At 37.9% G+C, this 18,311-nt stretch overlaps 1 protein-coding gene across 32 annotated transcripts in view; it reads left to right on the top strand.

The window, feature by feature from the left end:
* Nucleotides 1-18,311, top strand: part of MYO9A (myosin IXA) — a 471,574-nt gene that overhangs the window by 214,841 nt on the left and 238,422 nt on the right. For 22 of the 32 annotated variants that reach the window (XM_038418673.2, XM_043494428.1, XM_038418680.2 and 19 more), the window contains 3 exons: nt 692-748; nt 9,648-9,745; nt 14,787-14,913. In XM_038418673.2, the coding sequence (XP_038274601.1) occupies nt 692-748; nt 9,648-9,745; nt 14,787-14,913 (282 nt within the window). The remainder of the gene's footprint in view (nt 1-691; nt 749-9,647; nt 9,746-14,786; nt 14,914-18,311) is intronic. The other 10 variants (XM_043494419.1, XM_043494431.1, XM_043494425.1 and 7 more) reach the window with 1 other exon arrangement.

Consider the following 18,311-nt stretch of genomic DNA (forward strand, 5'->3'; position numbering starts at 1 on the left):
TTCTTGAGCTGTGCAGGCTGGCCACCACTTCTACTGCAGTCAACACCATGCAGGACTGGATCTGTAATTAGTTTAATTATTGCAATGTAAATAGTTGTGCCATAATATTTTCCCACTAAGGCTACGTTCTGCCTTATTTTTTTTAGCCTTGAGAATCCTTATATTTTGTCCACCTGAACTATACTTTTTTTAACCCCATCTCTGTCTTTCTGGCTGAGAAAGACTAGATGGCATTTCCGTAGAAGCCCCTTGGTGCTGTTCCTTGATTGATCATATGAATCACTGTTTACCAACATATGTAGCTCCCCAGAGCAGGGTTTAAGAGCGTAGAAACTAGACCTTGTTCTCCAGCATGGCTGTGCAGATCTCAATCACTAGGTAAGCCCATGGCTCAACTTATAATAGTCCTAGATAAATCTGTCTTAGAAGTATATTAGCCTTGTAACATGCGGAATTATCATTATACATGTTATTAAAATACTATAAGTAGAGATCAGAATATTGACAAATGTGGTAAATAATTCCTAAAACCTAAATTCTTCCTTACATATTTTAAATTTTATAACTCCATGCAAAATGAATTCTGACTTTACAAGTAATGTAATTGCATTGCTTCCCTGTCTCAAAGGCCTGGGGGAGAGAGTTACGTTTTGACTTGAATGCTATTTAACCTGATCTGCCTTGCTTTCAGATGACAAAGAAACCCCTCAGACAGAGCTGGGATGATTATTACTATGACTCTGAGCCGGTCAGTACAAGTACATGTGCATTCTGTGTTGCTGGTGTAGGGTGCTACTTTGCTTATTTGAATCTTTATTCTACACCAAGACACAGAGAAAAATTAGTTAATTTAAAATAGAACCACCAAAGCCATAGGTTTTCTTCTGAGTGTGGTTGCTTGGATATTTAGCCGGTGAAGATGCAAATATTTTTTTTTCTCATCCCTTTTTTGGTCATTTTCCTTTACTAAACCTTCTCTCTGAATTTGGATTGAATATACCCATCTAATTGAACCAAGTATCAATTATCTAATGATAATGTTATCCTAAGTATAGTGCATATATGTTGACATTGTATACATTGTGCACATTGTATAATTATGGTTTCATGATATAGCAATAATTATATTTCTCTTGTGAAAATAAAGTACTCCTTTCAGTGATATTTCAAAGTACAACAAACCGAGATTTTTAATTGAACAGGCACTGAAAGATTTGTTCTCCATGTTCCTTCAGAATGACTGCAGTAGTGAATTTCCTATCCAATTTGTTATACTGCACCATGTATGTGAGAAAATGGAGACACCAATATTATTTAGAATAAAAACAGCTCCTTGGTTAAAATAGTTTCTCTTGTGTTATCTGAAAGAAGACAGCTTAACAGCAACACCTTTCCAAATACATATGACCAAAAAAGGAAACGTGAAGCTCTTTTTTACACCCCCCCCCCCCCCCGGCAATTCAGTCAAGCGACACTGGCCCAGATTAGAGATGTGCTTTTGGTTTGTGTGGTCTGCAGATGATGTGTACATGGTTTTTTTGGTCAGTTTTGTCTTGAACCTAAAAAAGCATGCTTGTAAATCTAATTGCATGTTATCATTGCTATCAATGTGCTTTATACTAACCGAGTTTGGTAATCTTAAGGAATAAAGGTAATCTGTAAGGATATCCTTTTGCTGTAAATAGACAAAAATAAAAGTAAGACTTTCATCTTAAAAAAGTGAAAATATTTAATCTCAGACCCACAAAAGGGACAGGTTATAATTGCCTAAAGTTTAAAATACTGAATATTGAATCATTCAGTGCTTTTTTGGGGGGCGAGGGGATCTCTGATTAATATACTAACAGTTTCAAAGAACTAATTTGGATTGTAGTAATCCATTTTTCAGATGTATTAAAAAAAACCCACGTAATAGGAGGTAGATAAGACAAATCCTCCTTACATCTGAGAGAGGCTAATCAGGATATGCAGATTTTTTTTTCCCCCTAAAACCAGCTCGGGATGATGTAAGAAAAATAGAGTTGCTTTGCCCATTTCTTAGCAGCAAAGTCTGTAAATATTTTTTTTAGTTTGTTGAATCTGGTATTTTGAGAGGTTTGGCTATTTATTTATTTGTACTACCAGGTTAGTAGACAATGAAATCACCTATAATGCTTCGACTGTGAAGTTCCTTTTTGTTTGTGTGGGGTGGTCCTGAATGTATGTTTTTTTCTTTGTGAATTTCTCAAAGATAAAAAAAATTGGTTTATGAACAGAGGCACAACTCAGAATCAGGGTGGATTTGATTTAAATCAAATTGATTTAAATCACTAGTTAGGAAGACTCGATTTAATCATGGATTTCTACATAAAAGTACATTCTTGTTGGTTGTTATAACCTTAATACATGTTCTTCACAACTCCAAGATAGATGTAGGTTTCTTTTTTAGAAGGTACATGCTATACATTTTTTAAATGATTTATTCTGAAAACTTTTCAGATTAGTTTTACAGCTATATCAGAAAATGAATGATTGTTTGATGATTTAATTTACCAAAGGTAATTGAAGCAGATATTTATAAAGTCATTGGGAGATGAATTATCTTCAATTCAACAAGTTAATCATTAATATTTGGAGGATTTTCTTGCTGTGCTGTATTAAGAGGAGAGTATCACCAGACATTTAATTTTTTTTTTTATTTAACTAAAACAGCATTCTGTATTCTGGATTTTTTTCTTCAACAGCAAACATATAATGTTTTAACAAAACAAGCATATGAATTTTTTAATTTAGTTAAACATTCAAGTTTTTTAAAATCAGGTTTGTTTTTGTTAAAATTGTTAACTAAAATAGTTAAATGAAATATTTCTTTTAAAAAAACTCAAATTAAATTGACTATGTCAGCCAGGTCAACATGAGAAACTTAAAATATTGGCTTCTGCAGCTAACTCAGTCATCTTCACCTTCATTTTCCTGTTTGTTCATAATCTGGGGAAGAAAAACAAGTTTCCCTGCTTTTTCAAGTCCCAAACGATTTCTCAATTTGTAATGAATTAGCCCAAAGGAAGAAAATATTCTTTCTACACTGGCAGAAGGTTAAAAGTGAGATTATCACTTCAACAGTCTCTGAATCCAAGTGCTTAAGTGACTTCCACCAGTTCACTGGTGTGACTTTCTTTAAAATATCATCAGCAAACATATATTTCTTGAATGGTTCACCCTTAGCTCTGAAGTTTATTATAGTTGGCATTATGGAGGGATGATTGCTGGATGTCCATGTCATAGCCAACTCCTTCTCTTCAGCAGTTAAGGTTTGACCCTGGTACCAAGTATTGAGAATATTTGCAAGAAAATGAGCTGGTGGTAGTGCTTGTCCCATTCGTTTTTTTTTAATGCTTGTAATTTAACTCTGTCATTGCATATTTCTCTCTTTAAGATCTCACGTAGTTCTTCCAAATTTTGACAGTGTCAACAATAAAACAGCTATTTCCCTGCATTTTGTTCAAGGCTACAGAAATAGGCTTCAGGGTACTCAGCATGTGTTCAACATTTCACTTAAGCCCAGTGTTGAGAACTTTGGCTGTGACAGTGCCAGCTATTTTTTCACAATTTTGTTCACAAACTGTCATCAGCTTAGGCCAGTTCTCGATATAGTGCTCAAAACAGTCCACTCCTGAGTGCCATCGCACATCTTGTGGGAGAGTTAGCTTGGTTCCTCACACTTTTTTCAGAGCAGCTGCTCCAAAGTGGTTGTTATGGAAGTATTTTGCAAATTCAACAACATTAGCCTTTATTTCTGGAACACTGAAGTCTTTGGCTAGGAGGCTTATTAAATGAGCACTGCAACCATATGTTATTAGCTTGGGACTCTCTTCTAATTAATTTTGTCTCATCTTGGATACATTTGCAGCATTGTCTGTGACCACACTGCGTACTAGACATTTGAATTTTTTTTCACAGTTTGCTATAGCTTTTACTGCTACTTCTTGTAAGTATTCTGCTGTGTGCATTTCCTGATGTATCAATTGTTTCTGTAAGGAAGACATTCCCTTCTTCTGTTGTCACACAAGCACAAACAACAGGATCATTGTGGACATTGCTCCACCCATCAAGACTCAGGTTAACAATTTCACCCTCTAGACCTTTTGCACACTGCTCAATTTCTCTTTCAAATACTTTATCCAGCAATTTGCCTGCAACATCTGCTCTGTTGGGTGGACTGTATCCTGGTCTTAATGACAGAACCATGTTAATGAAGTGTGGGTTCTCAATCATACGGAAAGGAGAGTTTGTTGCATAAACAAACTGGGCAATTTTTTCATCAATTATTTCTTTTTGTAATCTGCTGGTTCTTATCACAAATTTTTCTGTGGTTGTTTCTGGATGATGGAGATTTTTTTTTCGTTTTGCTACATGTGATATACTGTGCCTATATGACATACATGATGTGAGTGAAACACTATCATTGGGAGGTAACTCTGTAACTATAGAAAATGATGGTGATCTTGAAGGTGGATAGTCTTCAGAATCCTGTGTGTTGAGGATGGATTCTCCTAAATAAAATAAGTCAATACAGTTATTTAATTATTATTAACATACTTGTCATTTAGTATTACTCATTGCATTCACTGACACTTGTACTTGAAACGTGAAATTGTAAAAGGAAGATCTGCCTATTTCAGCTATTTATTTTTATCACAACTGCATCTAAAATGATAGTACTATAGAGTAACAACTATATTTTTTGCTCAAACATGAGAAATCAAGAATAGTTCAGAAGGAAGACAGGCTGTCCTTAAGAAAGAAGTATAAAATAAAAAAGTTTACCAACCTGAAGATCCCGCATGTTCACACATGTTCCTTTCGTCATCTTCAACGCAGTTTTCTCCTGAGAAGGAACACTTCTGATGATGATGTTTCATTCAGGCAACCAGGCCTTGCATTTCTTTGTTGCACTGTTTGCATTTTTCGTGCATGCCTGCCTTACCTACAGGTAGAGGAACTTCATTAAAATATTCCCAAAGTGGGTCTCTCTTTTGGCCTGCTGCCATTATAGGTTTTCCCTTCTGGTAAGAGCATGGTGTGGTAGATCTCAAATCAATGAAGGCTATACTCAGAAAGACCTCAAGACTTCTGGAATATGCTGCTCAAACAGTTTCACTTTTGTTTCTACTTCCTGTCCCTCCCTTCTCACAGACTTCTTCTCCATGTCTAGATCTATTCCGCCCCCAAAATCTTCTATTCATTGAACTTTTTGAAACTTTTCACTTTTAGAGAGAGGTAACGGATTGACTCTGTGTACACAAAGTTCAGAGGGACAAATAGGGTTGAGGTCTGCTTCTCACCTCTATATATTATTTATTTATTTAAAAACAATTTTGCTGTTAACATGCATGTTATCTCTGGAGACACAAATCCCACAGTTTGAGAACTGCAAAACTAATAATCTCTGATGGTATCTTCTAGACTCAGCACTGAGTCCCATTGGGTAGATAGAAAGATTAACCTACATAATCTATACAGAAGCTCCTGGAACCCTGTAAAATTGGGTCCCTAATCCATGAACTATTGGAACTCATTTACAAAACTTTTCTTAAACACTACATGAATATATTGTCTCGTACTATAGAATTAGAATTTATAATCCCTCCTCCATGAGATATCTTTGAGCTATAATGTTCTTAATTAAAACTATCTTTAGCTAGATTTTTCCCTCAAAAAGCATTTTATAAAAAAATCATGTAAATAAAAAAAATCTGATTTTTTTTAAATCATTGATTTTTATCCATCCTGCACTGAATAGAGATTAAAAGGATGGATTTCTCTTTTATTCAGTGCTGTGTCATTATTAGATGCAAAGGATAGGGTCCAGAATATGATCATTCTAGGGCTATGCAGGGAATTAAAAACAAATTGTTCACCATCATATGATATTCAGGGGTGGCAGGTTTGTATAATTTTTGGTGGTTCCCAGAACGGGACCAAGTCTCCCTCCCTTCCCTCCCCCCCCCCACCGCCTTGTAAGCCGATACATATTTTTTAAAATAATGTAAAAATGTACTGGAAACAGTTTAACAATTTCCCTATATTGCACAATGTGGGACTGCTGAGGGCTCTGGGGTGGGGCTGGGGATGAGGAGTTTGGGGTGTTGGAGGACGCTCAGGGCTAAGTTAGAGGGTTGGGGTGCGGGAGTGAGCGCTGTGGCATGGGGCCGTGGATGAGGGGTTGGTTCATGGTGCCAGGAGGGGGCTCAGGGCTGGGGCAGAGGGTTGGAGTGCAGGGGCGGGGGGTGAGGTCTCTGGCTGGGGGTTGCAGGCTCTAGGGTGGTTTGGGGCTGGGGATGAGGCATTTGGGTGCAGGCAGGCTGCCCCAGGGGCTTTGGCCAGAGAGGAGGACTCCACAGCCACCCAGGCAGCACAGTCACCCGGCACTGTCACTGCACATGCTCCTAGGGGCCAGGCCCTTCTCAGCCCCCTCGCCTCCCCTGTGGTGGGTGCCAGAAGGGGGGACGGCTGCCATCACATGTGTGCGCCTCCTCCCTCCGCAGGTGGCAGCTGCACCACTGCCTCAGCCTGCTGCTGGCACCGCTCCCTGCCAGCGAGGGAGCAAAGTGTGGAGCAGCAGGGCAGCCGCCCGCTGCTCAGGGCGCAGGCAGGGATGCTCAGGGAGAGGCACATGGGGGCAGCAGGTGGGACTGGGGGAGGCGCAAGGGGCGGTAGGCGGGGCTGGGGGTAGAGACCCAGCCGTGAAAATAGGTGGAGCCAGACACCCATGCCCTGAATTTGTTGAACGGGCACCACGGGCCTATATGACTGGCCCCCCCCATGATATTTTCGTCTCTGAACAAGCATATCTTTCAGCTTTGAGAGTGGAGGTGCTTGAATTGCTTCAGTTTAGTGTTATTAAGCAGAGTTCTTGCTTTTGTATGACAAGGCTGAAAAGGCTGGGAGACGACTCTTTGCTTAAGCAGAATACTGATGACCAGTTTGATCAGTCTGCTAATGTTGGCTCTTTTCACAGTTGTTTGTCATTACAGCATGAATGTTCTAAATTTATGACTGTCCATTCTGATAAAAGAAAATAAGTATAGGGACTTACTGCTGATGAAATAGTGTGCAGAGCATCTGCTTTGACATAAATTATTTACAAGAAGCCTTTCCATATGGGTTAATGAGCTTGGCAATTGTTATATAAATTGTTAACCACATTGCCTTTGGCTTTGAATGTATTGCTTCTGAGTCAGCTGTAGTAGTTTCACCATTAACTTGTGATCTAATTTCAAGTGGGTGAAATCCTGTAAGGAGAGTTGTCACAGGAATGTAGTCACTGTTTCTTCATTTTTATTTTTAAATGAGATTTTTAGTGTCCTTGACAGATCCCAGCCCTGAATACTAAATGCATGCACATCTGTGTATATAAATCTCCCCACTGTATTTTCCACTGCATGCATCTGATGAAGTGAGCTGTAGCTCACGAAAGCTTATGCTCAAATAAATGTGTTAGTCTCTAAGGTGCCACAAGTACTCCTTTTCTTTTTAATGACTTTTGGTCACTAAAATCTGGGCCAAAGTGGAACCACTTACTTACACATGAAAAGGTTTGTTTCTTGTCATCAGTTTATGGAATAAAATTAATTTGTCTCATTGCTGTATTAGATGGTTTATCTATTTTGTGCTATAGCTGTCCCACTGAATACATGATATGATTATAAATTTATTCAGAGTGTAAAAGTAGTTTATGGAGCTTATGGAGTTTCTATCCAGTTAAAGCAGGCATATTTCTACAGTATTATGAATTCAATTTAGCACAACTGATGAAAATGCCCCCTTTTTAATACGTCTTATTTTAATAGAATGCAAACATATTCATTTCTAATTTAAATTCAGATTCCGCCTACAATTGGTATTACAGCTGATTTTAAAAACCACGTATAAATCCACTTACATTTAAACAGTTTTTAGTTGGGGGAATAGGATACTGCCAGTGAATATTGTCTAATATTCCTGTATGTTTGTGTTCTTTATTGATGCTAATATTTGAAATTAAAGTGTTTTATCTTAGGATCAGCAAGTGGACATTACTCTAAAGTAACCCATATTAAAGAAAGGAAAAAAAATCTTCCCCCTTTAAAGGAGAAGATTTGTATCAATGAGTTAACTGTGAAGATTTATCCACATATATACACTGGGATGCAGAATGGAGAGACAGCTTTGCACTATTTATTGAAAGTGAGAGCGAGTGTACATGAGAGTCCAGGCAGTAGTCAGTATTCTGTGATTGTTTAGTGCCTGGTCTCTATAGCATGCAAGTAGCCCTGTATGATGTGGATTTTCAAAACTGTTCATACAAATATGTGTGTACACTTAATACAGTTATCATGATTTCCATGGAAATGACCAGAGTGGATCATATAATATGTACACTCAATTACCTGATTTGTGATTGTAGGTGCAGTTTTGAAAATGGGCTGTTATTTTATTTATATGTGTAACTATTTTTTTCTGTACAATTGTCAATAAAATAGTCTGTGGTTTAACACAACCTGACTTTGATTTGGAGACTGATACTTCGGGCTATAGCTGGGTGGCTCACATAGAAAGAAACAAAATAATCTGGTTTATCAAGAGAGGAAACCCATGGTGTGGGCATGGGGTGAACCAAATCACATGAAAGGTACTGGGCTTACTAGTTTATAAACCAGTTTAAGGGGGTTTAGTTTTAAGGCATATAGTTTTAACTAAGGTTCTTAAACATAGCTGTGAGGCCAATATAGATGGGCCTCAGTATATCTGAAGCATGAAAACTCTAGAACTCTGTTACCATTAACTATTAGTTTTGTAATATTAGTGGGTTATAGAAAACATAAGAGTTCAGTATCTAAATCATTTGAAAGTATCCATGTACCCTCAAAATGTAAAGTTCAGTAGATTTTGAATTTCCTCGAGTTAACATTTTCAGAACATTAGTTAATGTTTAGAATAAAAAAAACCCTGTTAAATATAAAAGCCTCCCATCTGCAGCATTCCAAAATTCATGATTTTAACCCCAGAAAATTAATCTATTGATGTATGTTGCAGTTAATTTTCTTTTTAAAAAGAATGTAAAAGAATCCATTTTTAATTTAAAAAATGGAATTCTTTACATTCGTTAGGAGTGTCTGAGAGTTAGAATCCTGGGGCTCATTTGTTCTAAAGATTAATACTTAGAGCAGATTGGAAATAAGTTACAGCTTGATATCCTTGGAAAGTTCTATGCACATACTTTTTCTAGCAAGTTTTTTTTAACAGTACTCAAAAGCCCATGTTAGCTCCTCATTCCTTATTTGACTGAGTCTCCATCCCTCACCCGCAATAGGTATAGTTCATAATTCATATTGTGCATGCTCTTTTCATTCTGCATTGGACTTTCAGAATGGTGCCAGAGCGGGGAGAGTGTGAATATGATGTCAAAGGTGTGTGTTTTGCTGGTAACTAATTAAGCTGTTCCTTATTAATTTTAAGGGGGTTTGTGTCTGTCACTCCTCAGGCAGCAGACTGGAAATGTACTTGTCATTGATAAAGGGCATGGAAAGCACTGATTAAGATTTGTGTAGTGCTGAATTGACCAGCTAGATACATTCTGGTCTTCATTTCTTTTAACACTCAATCTTTGTGTTTGAACCAAACAGGATTGCTTCTCTGTTGAAGGGGAAGACCTGAAGCATGATTTTGAGCGCTTACAACTGGCCATGGAGATGGTGGGATTTCTTCCCAAGACTCGCAGACAGTGAGTTTATCTTCCACATTAATATCTGGCATAATGAGCAAGACAGTGCTGAATGTACTTGACTGTGACTCTATTGTGCCCTGTATAATTTGTCAGACTGCTGATATGACAGCATGTAATAACACTTGATAATTTATATGTTAAAGGAGTAAAGAACATTTAAAGATATAAACAAGATATACTTCCTGTCAGTTGAGATATTTTTGAATTGTTCATGAATATTAATGCTCATTCTGCATGACTTTAATTCAAATTATGATTCAGTCCATATATTCTGTCTGTAACCTTTTATTTATTACTTACTTTTAACCCTTGGATCCATTTTGCATGCAATTGCTGATACCAAATATTCTAGAAGCCTTAAAAACGTCTTTGTATGTAACATCTGGACCCACTCATTCAGTGGTATGGCTAGTTGAGAAATAGAGTTGATCAATCTTGTTGTGATACAGAATGAGAATAGCAGTGTCACTCTGAGACGAATAATAACAATCTTCATGATGATGCTGGGCGATCAGGGGGTTAGGGAGGGTGCGGGTGGGGGGAAATGCAACAAAAAAGAAAAGTAACCACAGAACACAAGTGTTTGGATAGAGATTTTGTTTTAGTCCAGCAAAAACTTCAAAATAATTCTTTATCAATACAGTACTTTCAAGTTTTATCAAGCTACATTATCACTGAAAGTTCTTAAGTCTTCAGTAGGTTATGAATAAATTATTAGATGGAGTCATGAATATCTTTTTCCATAAACCATTACTTCTATAATGTGTTGGTCTAACAGACATGTTTGTATTTATACTAAATAGAAAAAAAATGACATCAGGATAGCAGTATTGTTTTCAACAACAAAAACATCAGATTCACAGATCGATAATTTAATAATGATTTAGCTGGGGATTGGTCCTGCTTGAGCAGGGGGTTGGACTAGATGACCTCCTGAGGTCCCTTCCAACCCTGAGATTCTATAATAACTTGAACACCACTATGGCTATGTCTACACTACACAGCTTTCAGCAACATAATGGCATATTGGGCTGCAATAGTTAGAGCATTGCCAGCAGATCGAGGGAAGTGATTATTCCCCTCTATTTGGCACTGGTGAGGATGGAGCTCGGCTGTTCTCAGTGGTGACAGATGACAGAACAAGGATTAATGGTCTCAAGTTGCAATGAGGGAGGTCTAGGTTGGGTATTAGGAAACACTCTTTCATGAGGAAGGTGGTGAAGCACTGGAATGGATTACCTAGGGAGGTGGTGGAATCTCCATCCTTAGAGGTTTTTAAGAGTTTTTTTTCCCAACACCTCTGAAAGACACAAGTTTTGTCATTCAGTTGCCAGTGTAGACATAGCCCAAGTCCCTACATATATTTATTTTTTTTAAAAGAGTAAAAATGTGTTTAAATTATTTTGATCCAAACAATTGGATTCATTTTCTTAGTGAAGTACCCTGGTCACTGGATTATTATGTGGGAAGCAGGAGATGACTGCTTCATTGGTTTTTTAAAAATTGAATTAACTAATCCATTTGAAACATCATCAGCACCTAGTGTAGATAGTTTTACATCTCAAAAATTCAAAAATTTTACATCTTAAACATTCAAAAACCAGTTGGAGAACACTTCAGTCTCTCCGGTCACTCGATTACAGACCTCAGGGTGGCTAGCCTTCAACAAAAAAACCTTCAAAAACAGACTCCAACGAGAGACTGCTGAATTGGAATTAATTCGCAAACTGGATACAATTAACTTAGGCTTGAATAGAGACTGGGAATGGATGAGTCATTACACAAAGTAAAACTATTTCTCCATGTTATTTCTCCCCCGCACCCCACCCCACCCCCCACTGTTCCTCAGATGTTCTTGTTAACTGCTGGAAATGGCCTACCTTGCTTGTCACCATGAAAGGTTTTCCTCCTCCCCCCCCCCCGCTGTTGGTGATGGCTCATCTTAAGTGATCACTCTCCTTACAGTGTGTATGATAAAACCCATTGTTTCATGTTCTCTGTATGTGTATATAAATATCCCCACTGTATTTTCCACTGAATGCATCCGATGAAGTGAGCTGTAGCTCACGAAAGCTTATGCTCAAATAAATTTGTTAGTCTCTAAGGTGCCACAAGTACTCCTTTTCTTTTTGCAGTCTACCTTAGTGTGACCTAACCCAGTTTTTAAAAAAGCACCTTTTTTCTTAATCTAGATAAGGCCAAGGAGACGGAAAGCTTAAAAGCCTGGATAATGTGATGTACAGCCTGGACCTCCAACATCCCCCACCCCGCCATATGCACCCCACCCCTATTCAGTCTTTCCACTTTCTCAACCCCCGCCCCCTCACAAATCCTACTCCAGTTAAACAAAGAAACTCCTTGCCCAGCAGAAAAGAATTGATGCTGCAATTATGCTTTCTTCAAGTGTTTTGCATGTCTATGCAAACTCAGCCTTGTCAAACAAGCAGAGAAGATACTAACACATTCCTTACCCATGCATATGCAGAGAAACTCCTTGTGTGTACTTGCATGCTTAATCTCCCATCTTCATCTCCCGGACCCCAGTGTTCAAACCCCAACTCCGCAAGTAAGCGGAAAAGACGCACACTTTACTAGCAATGATTTTACATTTTCTTCTACATTACATTCACTTGTGCTACATGAACAAATGTCATTGCCTCTCAGTCCAGACAAAACTATTTTACTAAATATTGCAGCAGAAATTAATTGTTACTGTATGGCTAGATTGCTCGCTATATTCTGCCACCACTCCATTTTTGAGCATCAGGCAGCTGAGCTCAGTGTCGGGTTTCCTTTTATTTCTCCTGCTTTGTCTGTGTACGTTGACAAATGCTTTGTCTTCTACTGTTTTGAAAAAGAAAAATTAGTGAATTCTTCAATGTAAGTGGCTAAGTATGTGAAATTTGCTTTTTACAACAATAACAAAAAAGGGTAACATGTTTAGGTTGAGACATAGACATACAAAGAAAAGAGAACCACAGAGGAATGTTGACGAGTGGGTGTATTCTATAAACGTGACTATTAAAATAGTGTGCGGTTCCATCTTTGTCTCAGTGCTTTCCAGATTAAATACGCCTAATTTTACAACTAAAAAGACGGGTCCCCAGCTGTCAGCCCTGCAAACCCAGCCTGGGATCTGAAAGGCAGCCTGGATTCTCTCCTCAATAAGCATCATCACCAAGAAAAAACAACACTCTCCAAAAATAGTGTAGCACATTAAATGGATTAAAAATTGGCTGATAGGTCTTGAAAGGTAATTATTAAAGGAGATTCATCATCAGACGGAGAGTTTTCTCATGGTATTCTACAGGGTTGTGTTCTTGGTCCAATGTCTTTATAAATTAAGTAGAAGAAAATGTAAAATCATTGTTAGTAAAGTTTGCCATTGACATAAAGATTGGTGGGATGGTAAATAACAAGGAAGTGTCAGTTATATAGGGTGATCTGGATTGTTTGGTAAACTGGGTTAATTCAAATATGCATTTTAATCCAGTCAATGTAAGATCACACATGTAAGAACAAACAGTGTAGGCCATGCATAGAGGAATGGAGACTGTGAATATATTTAAAGTTATGCTGTAGCTCATCCAAAATTTATGTTCTTAATGCAAAAATTACAAGGTAAAATTCTATGGCCTGTGTTATGCAGTTGGTCAGACTAAATGATCATAATGGTCCCTTCTGGCCTTAACATCTGAATCAATAATAAAGGTTCTACAAGCCAAATTCTGCTCTCAGCATATGGCTGTCAGTGTGGTTGCTTTGATGTAACTAGTTGGACCTTACAGCTGGAACTCAGTGAACAATTCTGATGATGCACACAAAAAATAGAATTCAATTCCATTCCTTTTTACTGTGTTTGCAGGGCTAACAGGTTTGAAAAGTAGTACAAATGTATTTTATTGCTGACATCAGCCATGACTGAATACTCATAAGGAACAGATATTCTAGGATTAAGAAAATGCCATTGAAAAAGAACCCTGTTTATTTTTAAATTATTTTGACAGTCACTTGTCAGAATAAATGGCAATAACTGTTATGTCAGTGTACTTAGTGATTAAAAATGAGTGCCTATGCTATAGTGCGTGGTTCTCAGTCCAGGAGTTATGACAAGGTCCAGTGGGGTGGTGACTGCCTTCTATTTCTCTGAGGTATGAGTTGCCTGACCTTTTTTCTGTTGTAACATGGGATCACAGTATGAAACCGTTGGGTTAGTGGATTGAACTGAGAGCTGGGATTCAGGTGACCTGTGTTCTTTTCTCAGCTGTGCTACTACTTTCTGTTGTGTCTTTGATTAAGTGACTTAGTTACAAAATTTTCAGAAGTATGCACAAATACCGAGAGTGTCAGTATTTGAGTGTTCAGTGAAAAATAGGCCTTGGATGACTCAAGTTGGATGGGTTTCAGAGTAGTAGCTGTGTTAGTCTGTATTCACAAAAAGGAAAGGAGTACTTGTGGCACCTTAGAGACTAACAAATTTATTTGAGCATAAGCTTTCATGAGCTACAGCTCATTTCATCGGATGCATTCCGATGAAGTGAGCTATAGCTCACAAAAGCTTATGCTCAAATTTGTTAATCTGTAAGGTGCCACAAGTACTCCTTTTCTTTTTTCAAGTTGGATGCTAATTTTGAGGGTCTCAATTTTCCAGTGGACAGTTTCGAAACTGTCAGGCATAACCTATCTGTGCCTCAGTTTTCCTCATTTGCAAAATGGGAATTATAATACTTAATAAATGGCTTTGAGATCTTGGGATGAAAAGTGCTGTCACTGCAAAGTATTCATATTAAGTATTGCAGCAAATAGGGTTCATAATATTACACTATTTTCAGGCAGCTTTCAAATCAGAATACATAAGGGATGATAGATGATTTGTGGCAGGTTTTTCTTTTAGTTCTTATTGTAGTGGGATTCTAATAACAAATGTCATTCCAGGGTTGTTGACACCGATGTTTGCTCCAAGATTCTCACAGTGATTTTTTTTTCTCTTGGTATTATGAAAAAAACAATAAAACAAAAATATTTCTTGTTTCTTTAGAATTTTCTCTCTCTTATCTGCAATACTACACTTGGGTAACATCCGTTACAAAAAGAAAACATACCGGGATGATTCTATAGATATTTGTAACCCTGAAGTACTACCTATTGTCTCAGAATTGCTGGAGGTGAGCATTAATTTTTCTTTATACTGTCTACAGTTATTCTCTTCTCCTTGTTTGGTGTATTTCTTTAAGACAACTTATTTCATATATTGTAAGGGAAAACGTTATATTGAGCTAAAACTTAATACTAGCAATTCTAGTTTTCACTTACTGAATGGCTGTAGCAATTGGCTGTTGGTGGTGTGTTCCCCTTTTCTTCCCGTCTTTATTTTGAGTACTAAGGCATCTGCATATTATTTATTCCTGTTTGGTCTATATCACTGGCTGCGACTTTAGACATTCTGACAAGATATTAAAAGGACTACCCATATCAATGAAATAAAATGATGGCATAATAGTAGCAGGAGAGAAAGAGCCTTTGTGCAGCAGAATGTGTCTCAAATTCCCAGCTCTTAGTTCTGTCACTAACAATTCCACCCATCTCAGCCCTACCTACATACTCGTACAAACAGATGGGCTTTGCAGAGGGTCCTGAGAGGCAAGAGATTTAGGGAGTTTGAGACCAAGGGTGAGTAAATTCCAGAGTTGAGGTACCCTCACAGAAAACACTGCACTCTGTTTATTGCAGCTCTGGCGGTATCACATGAGGAGGGAGTCAAATAGGCTGGTCCCTGGCTATATATGATTTTTTTAGGTCAAAACCAACATTTTAAGCCAATCTAAAAGTCATCAGGCAGCCAGAGCAGATTATGAAGCATTGGTGTTATTTGCTCATAGTGAAATATTTAACAAATGGGCCACCACATTCTTTACTTACCTTCTGTATTCAAGAGGAAAAGTCACCATGTCCTGGCCCAAATGCAGATGGCAAAAAGCTGTCGTGGTTATTTTTTTGCTATTTGCTTATCTAAAAGTAGCTGGAATTCAACAAATCCCCCAAATTGCACACTTGAGTAACAGATGGGAAACACTCACTCTAAATCAGTTCATAATCTTTGTTTTCCCCCCTCTGGTTGGTCCCACAAACTACAATTATCACCCTAACCTTATCTTGATGGAACCTCAACCAACTGATTCCCATCCATATCCGAGTGTCACTCAAACATTGAGAGAGACACTCTGTGATGCTTCTTGGATGGAATGAGATAGAAAGTTAGGTGTCATCAGCAAACTGAAGGCACTTCAACCCATATCTCTGCGCTAATCTAGCCTAACAGCATCATGTGTGTGTTGACCAGAAGTGGTGACAGAATAGCAAACTGCAGCACCCCACATGAGAACCATTAGAGCAGACAGCTGTCCAGCACTACCTGAGAGCTCTCTCCAAGTGAAATTTCCTCAGTTAGCAGTTCTGTCCACCCCCACTATAATGTGCTGGTGATTCACCATCTTGTGATCAAAAGCATCCGGTAGATCCAATAATATCAGCTTGGGATATGTAGGAGAAATTTTTCAAAGGCACAAAAGGGTCTTACATGCTCAACTCCCATTGAAAGTCAGTGGGAGTAGGGCACTTAACTCCTTTTTGTGCCTTTCAGAATCTCCCTCTTGATGTTGTATGCATCACAGAGAGGAGATAATCATCAAATGGAACAAGAATAGCATATATGCCTACCATAACCAAGTGAGAATCCAGGTTCACAAGGGTCAGGGAACCTGTGGCATCAAGGTATTGTAAAACTTGTCTTGCCACAACCTTTTTGCAAAATCTCAACCAAAAATGAGAGGTTAAATATAGGTCAAGATAAAGAAAAAGGACTGTGCTTCCAATTTATCATGACGGTCAAGCAGCCACAAAATATTGCATTACTGCTTCCATATTGAAGGCCACAAACACTGCACGCCCAATTATCTTGCCAGAATAAGGCAAAAGGATCAATTCACCCCTCTCCTTAGAGTGAACTGGAAATTTCACCCTATCCCCCCCATGTTTATACTTCCGCTGTAAATCACAGATCCCATCTTCCAGATACTGATCACATATTCAGCTTTACCTGATCCACACCACACAGGTAAGTCCTAAACCTCACAGTATCCCATTTATCAGACTATGCTAGTACGTTGCTTATTTTTCAAGGAGGAGAAAATGAAGTTGATCTGTATAGAATGTGCTGCATCTTGTTGGTCAATAATGATTTCACAAACCTCTGACATAGTTATAAACAAATGGTGAACTAGTAAAAGGGGATGGAGGTAAAGTAGTTCTTTTCATGTGTAATGTCATATTTTACATTTACTTATGAGATTTATGAACTTTCAGAAGATTTGAATCTTTATATACATTACTTTTCTCTATCACTGGCATACTTTTAAATGTTTAGATATTTTAATGTGACATTAATGATTTTACCTTTTAAAACATTTGTTACTTAATATAGCAGACTGAATTCTAAGTTTACAAAGGATTTTTTTGAGGATTTTTTTTAAGGAAATAAAAGGTATATTAAAAGTATAAATTAGGCAGGATGTACATACACCATTTGTAGGGTGCCCTGCAAATGTTAGACAGAAATATATGAATCATAGAAGTGGTAGTACTGGAAGGGACTTCAGTAGGTCATCTAGTTCAGTCTCCTGCACTCAAGGCAGGACTATCTAATAACTAGACCATTTCTGACAGGTGTTTGCCTAACGTGTTCTTAAACACCTCCAATGACGGAGATTCCACAACCTCCCTAGGCTATTTGTTCGAGTGCTTAACTACCCTGACAGTTAGGAAGTTTTTCCTAATGTCCATCCTAAACTTCCCTTGCTGCAATTAAGCCCATTGCTTCTTGTCCTATCGCCAGATGTTAAGAACAGTTTTTCTCTCTCCTCCTTGTGACAACCTTTTATGTACTTGAAAACTGTTGTTATGTCTTCCCCTCAGTCTTCTCTTCTCCACACTAAACAAACCCAATTTTTTCAGTGTTTCTTCAGAGGTTATGTTTTTGAGACCTTTAATAATTTTTATTGCTCTCCTCTGGACTTTCTCCAATTTGTCCACATCTTTCCTGAAATGTGGCTCCCAGAACTTGACACACTACTCCAGTTGAGGCCTTATCAGCATGGAGTAGAGTGGAAAAATTACTACTTGTGTCTTGCTTACAACACTCCTACTAACACATCCCAGAATGATGTTTGCTTTTTGGCATCAGTGTTACACTGTTGACTCATATTTAGTTTGTGATCCATTATAACCCCCAGAACCCATTCCTTAGTAGTCCTTCTTAGGCAGTCATTTCCCATTTTGAATTTGTGAAATTGATTATTTCTTCTTAAGTGGAGTACTTTGTATTTGTCCTTATTGAATTTTATTATGTTTACTTTAGATCATTTCTCGAGTTTATCCAGATCATTTTGAATTTTAATCCAAAGCACTTGCAACCTCTCCCAGCTTGGTATTGCCTATAAACTTTATAAGTATGCTCTCTGTGCCATTGTCTAAATCATTTATGAAGATATGGAACAGAACTGGACCC

This window comes from Dermochelys coriacea, chromosome 10, assembly GCF_009764565.3.
Source record: "Dermochelys coriacea isolate rDerCor1 chromosome 10, rDerCor1.pri.v4, whole genome shotgun sequence".
NCBI classification, from domain to species: Eukaryota; Metazoa; Chordata; order Testudines; family Dermochelyidae; genus Dermochelys; species Dermochelys coriacea.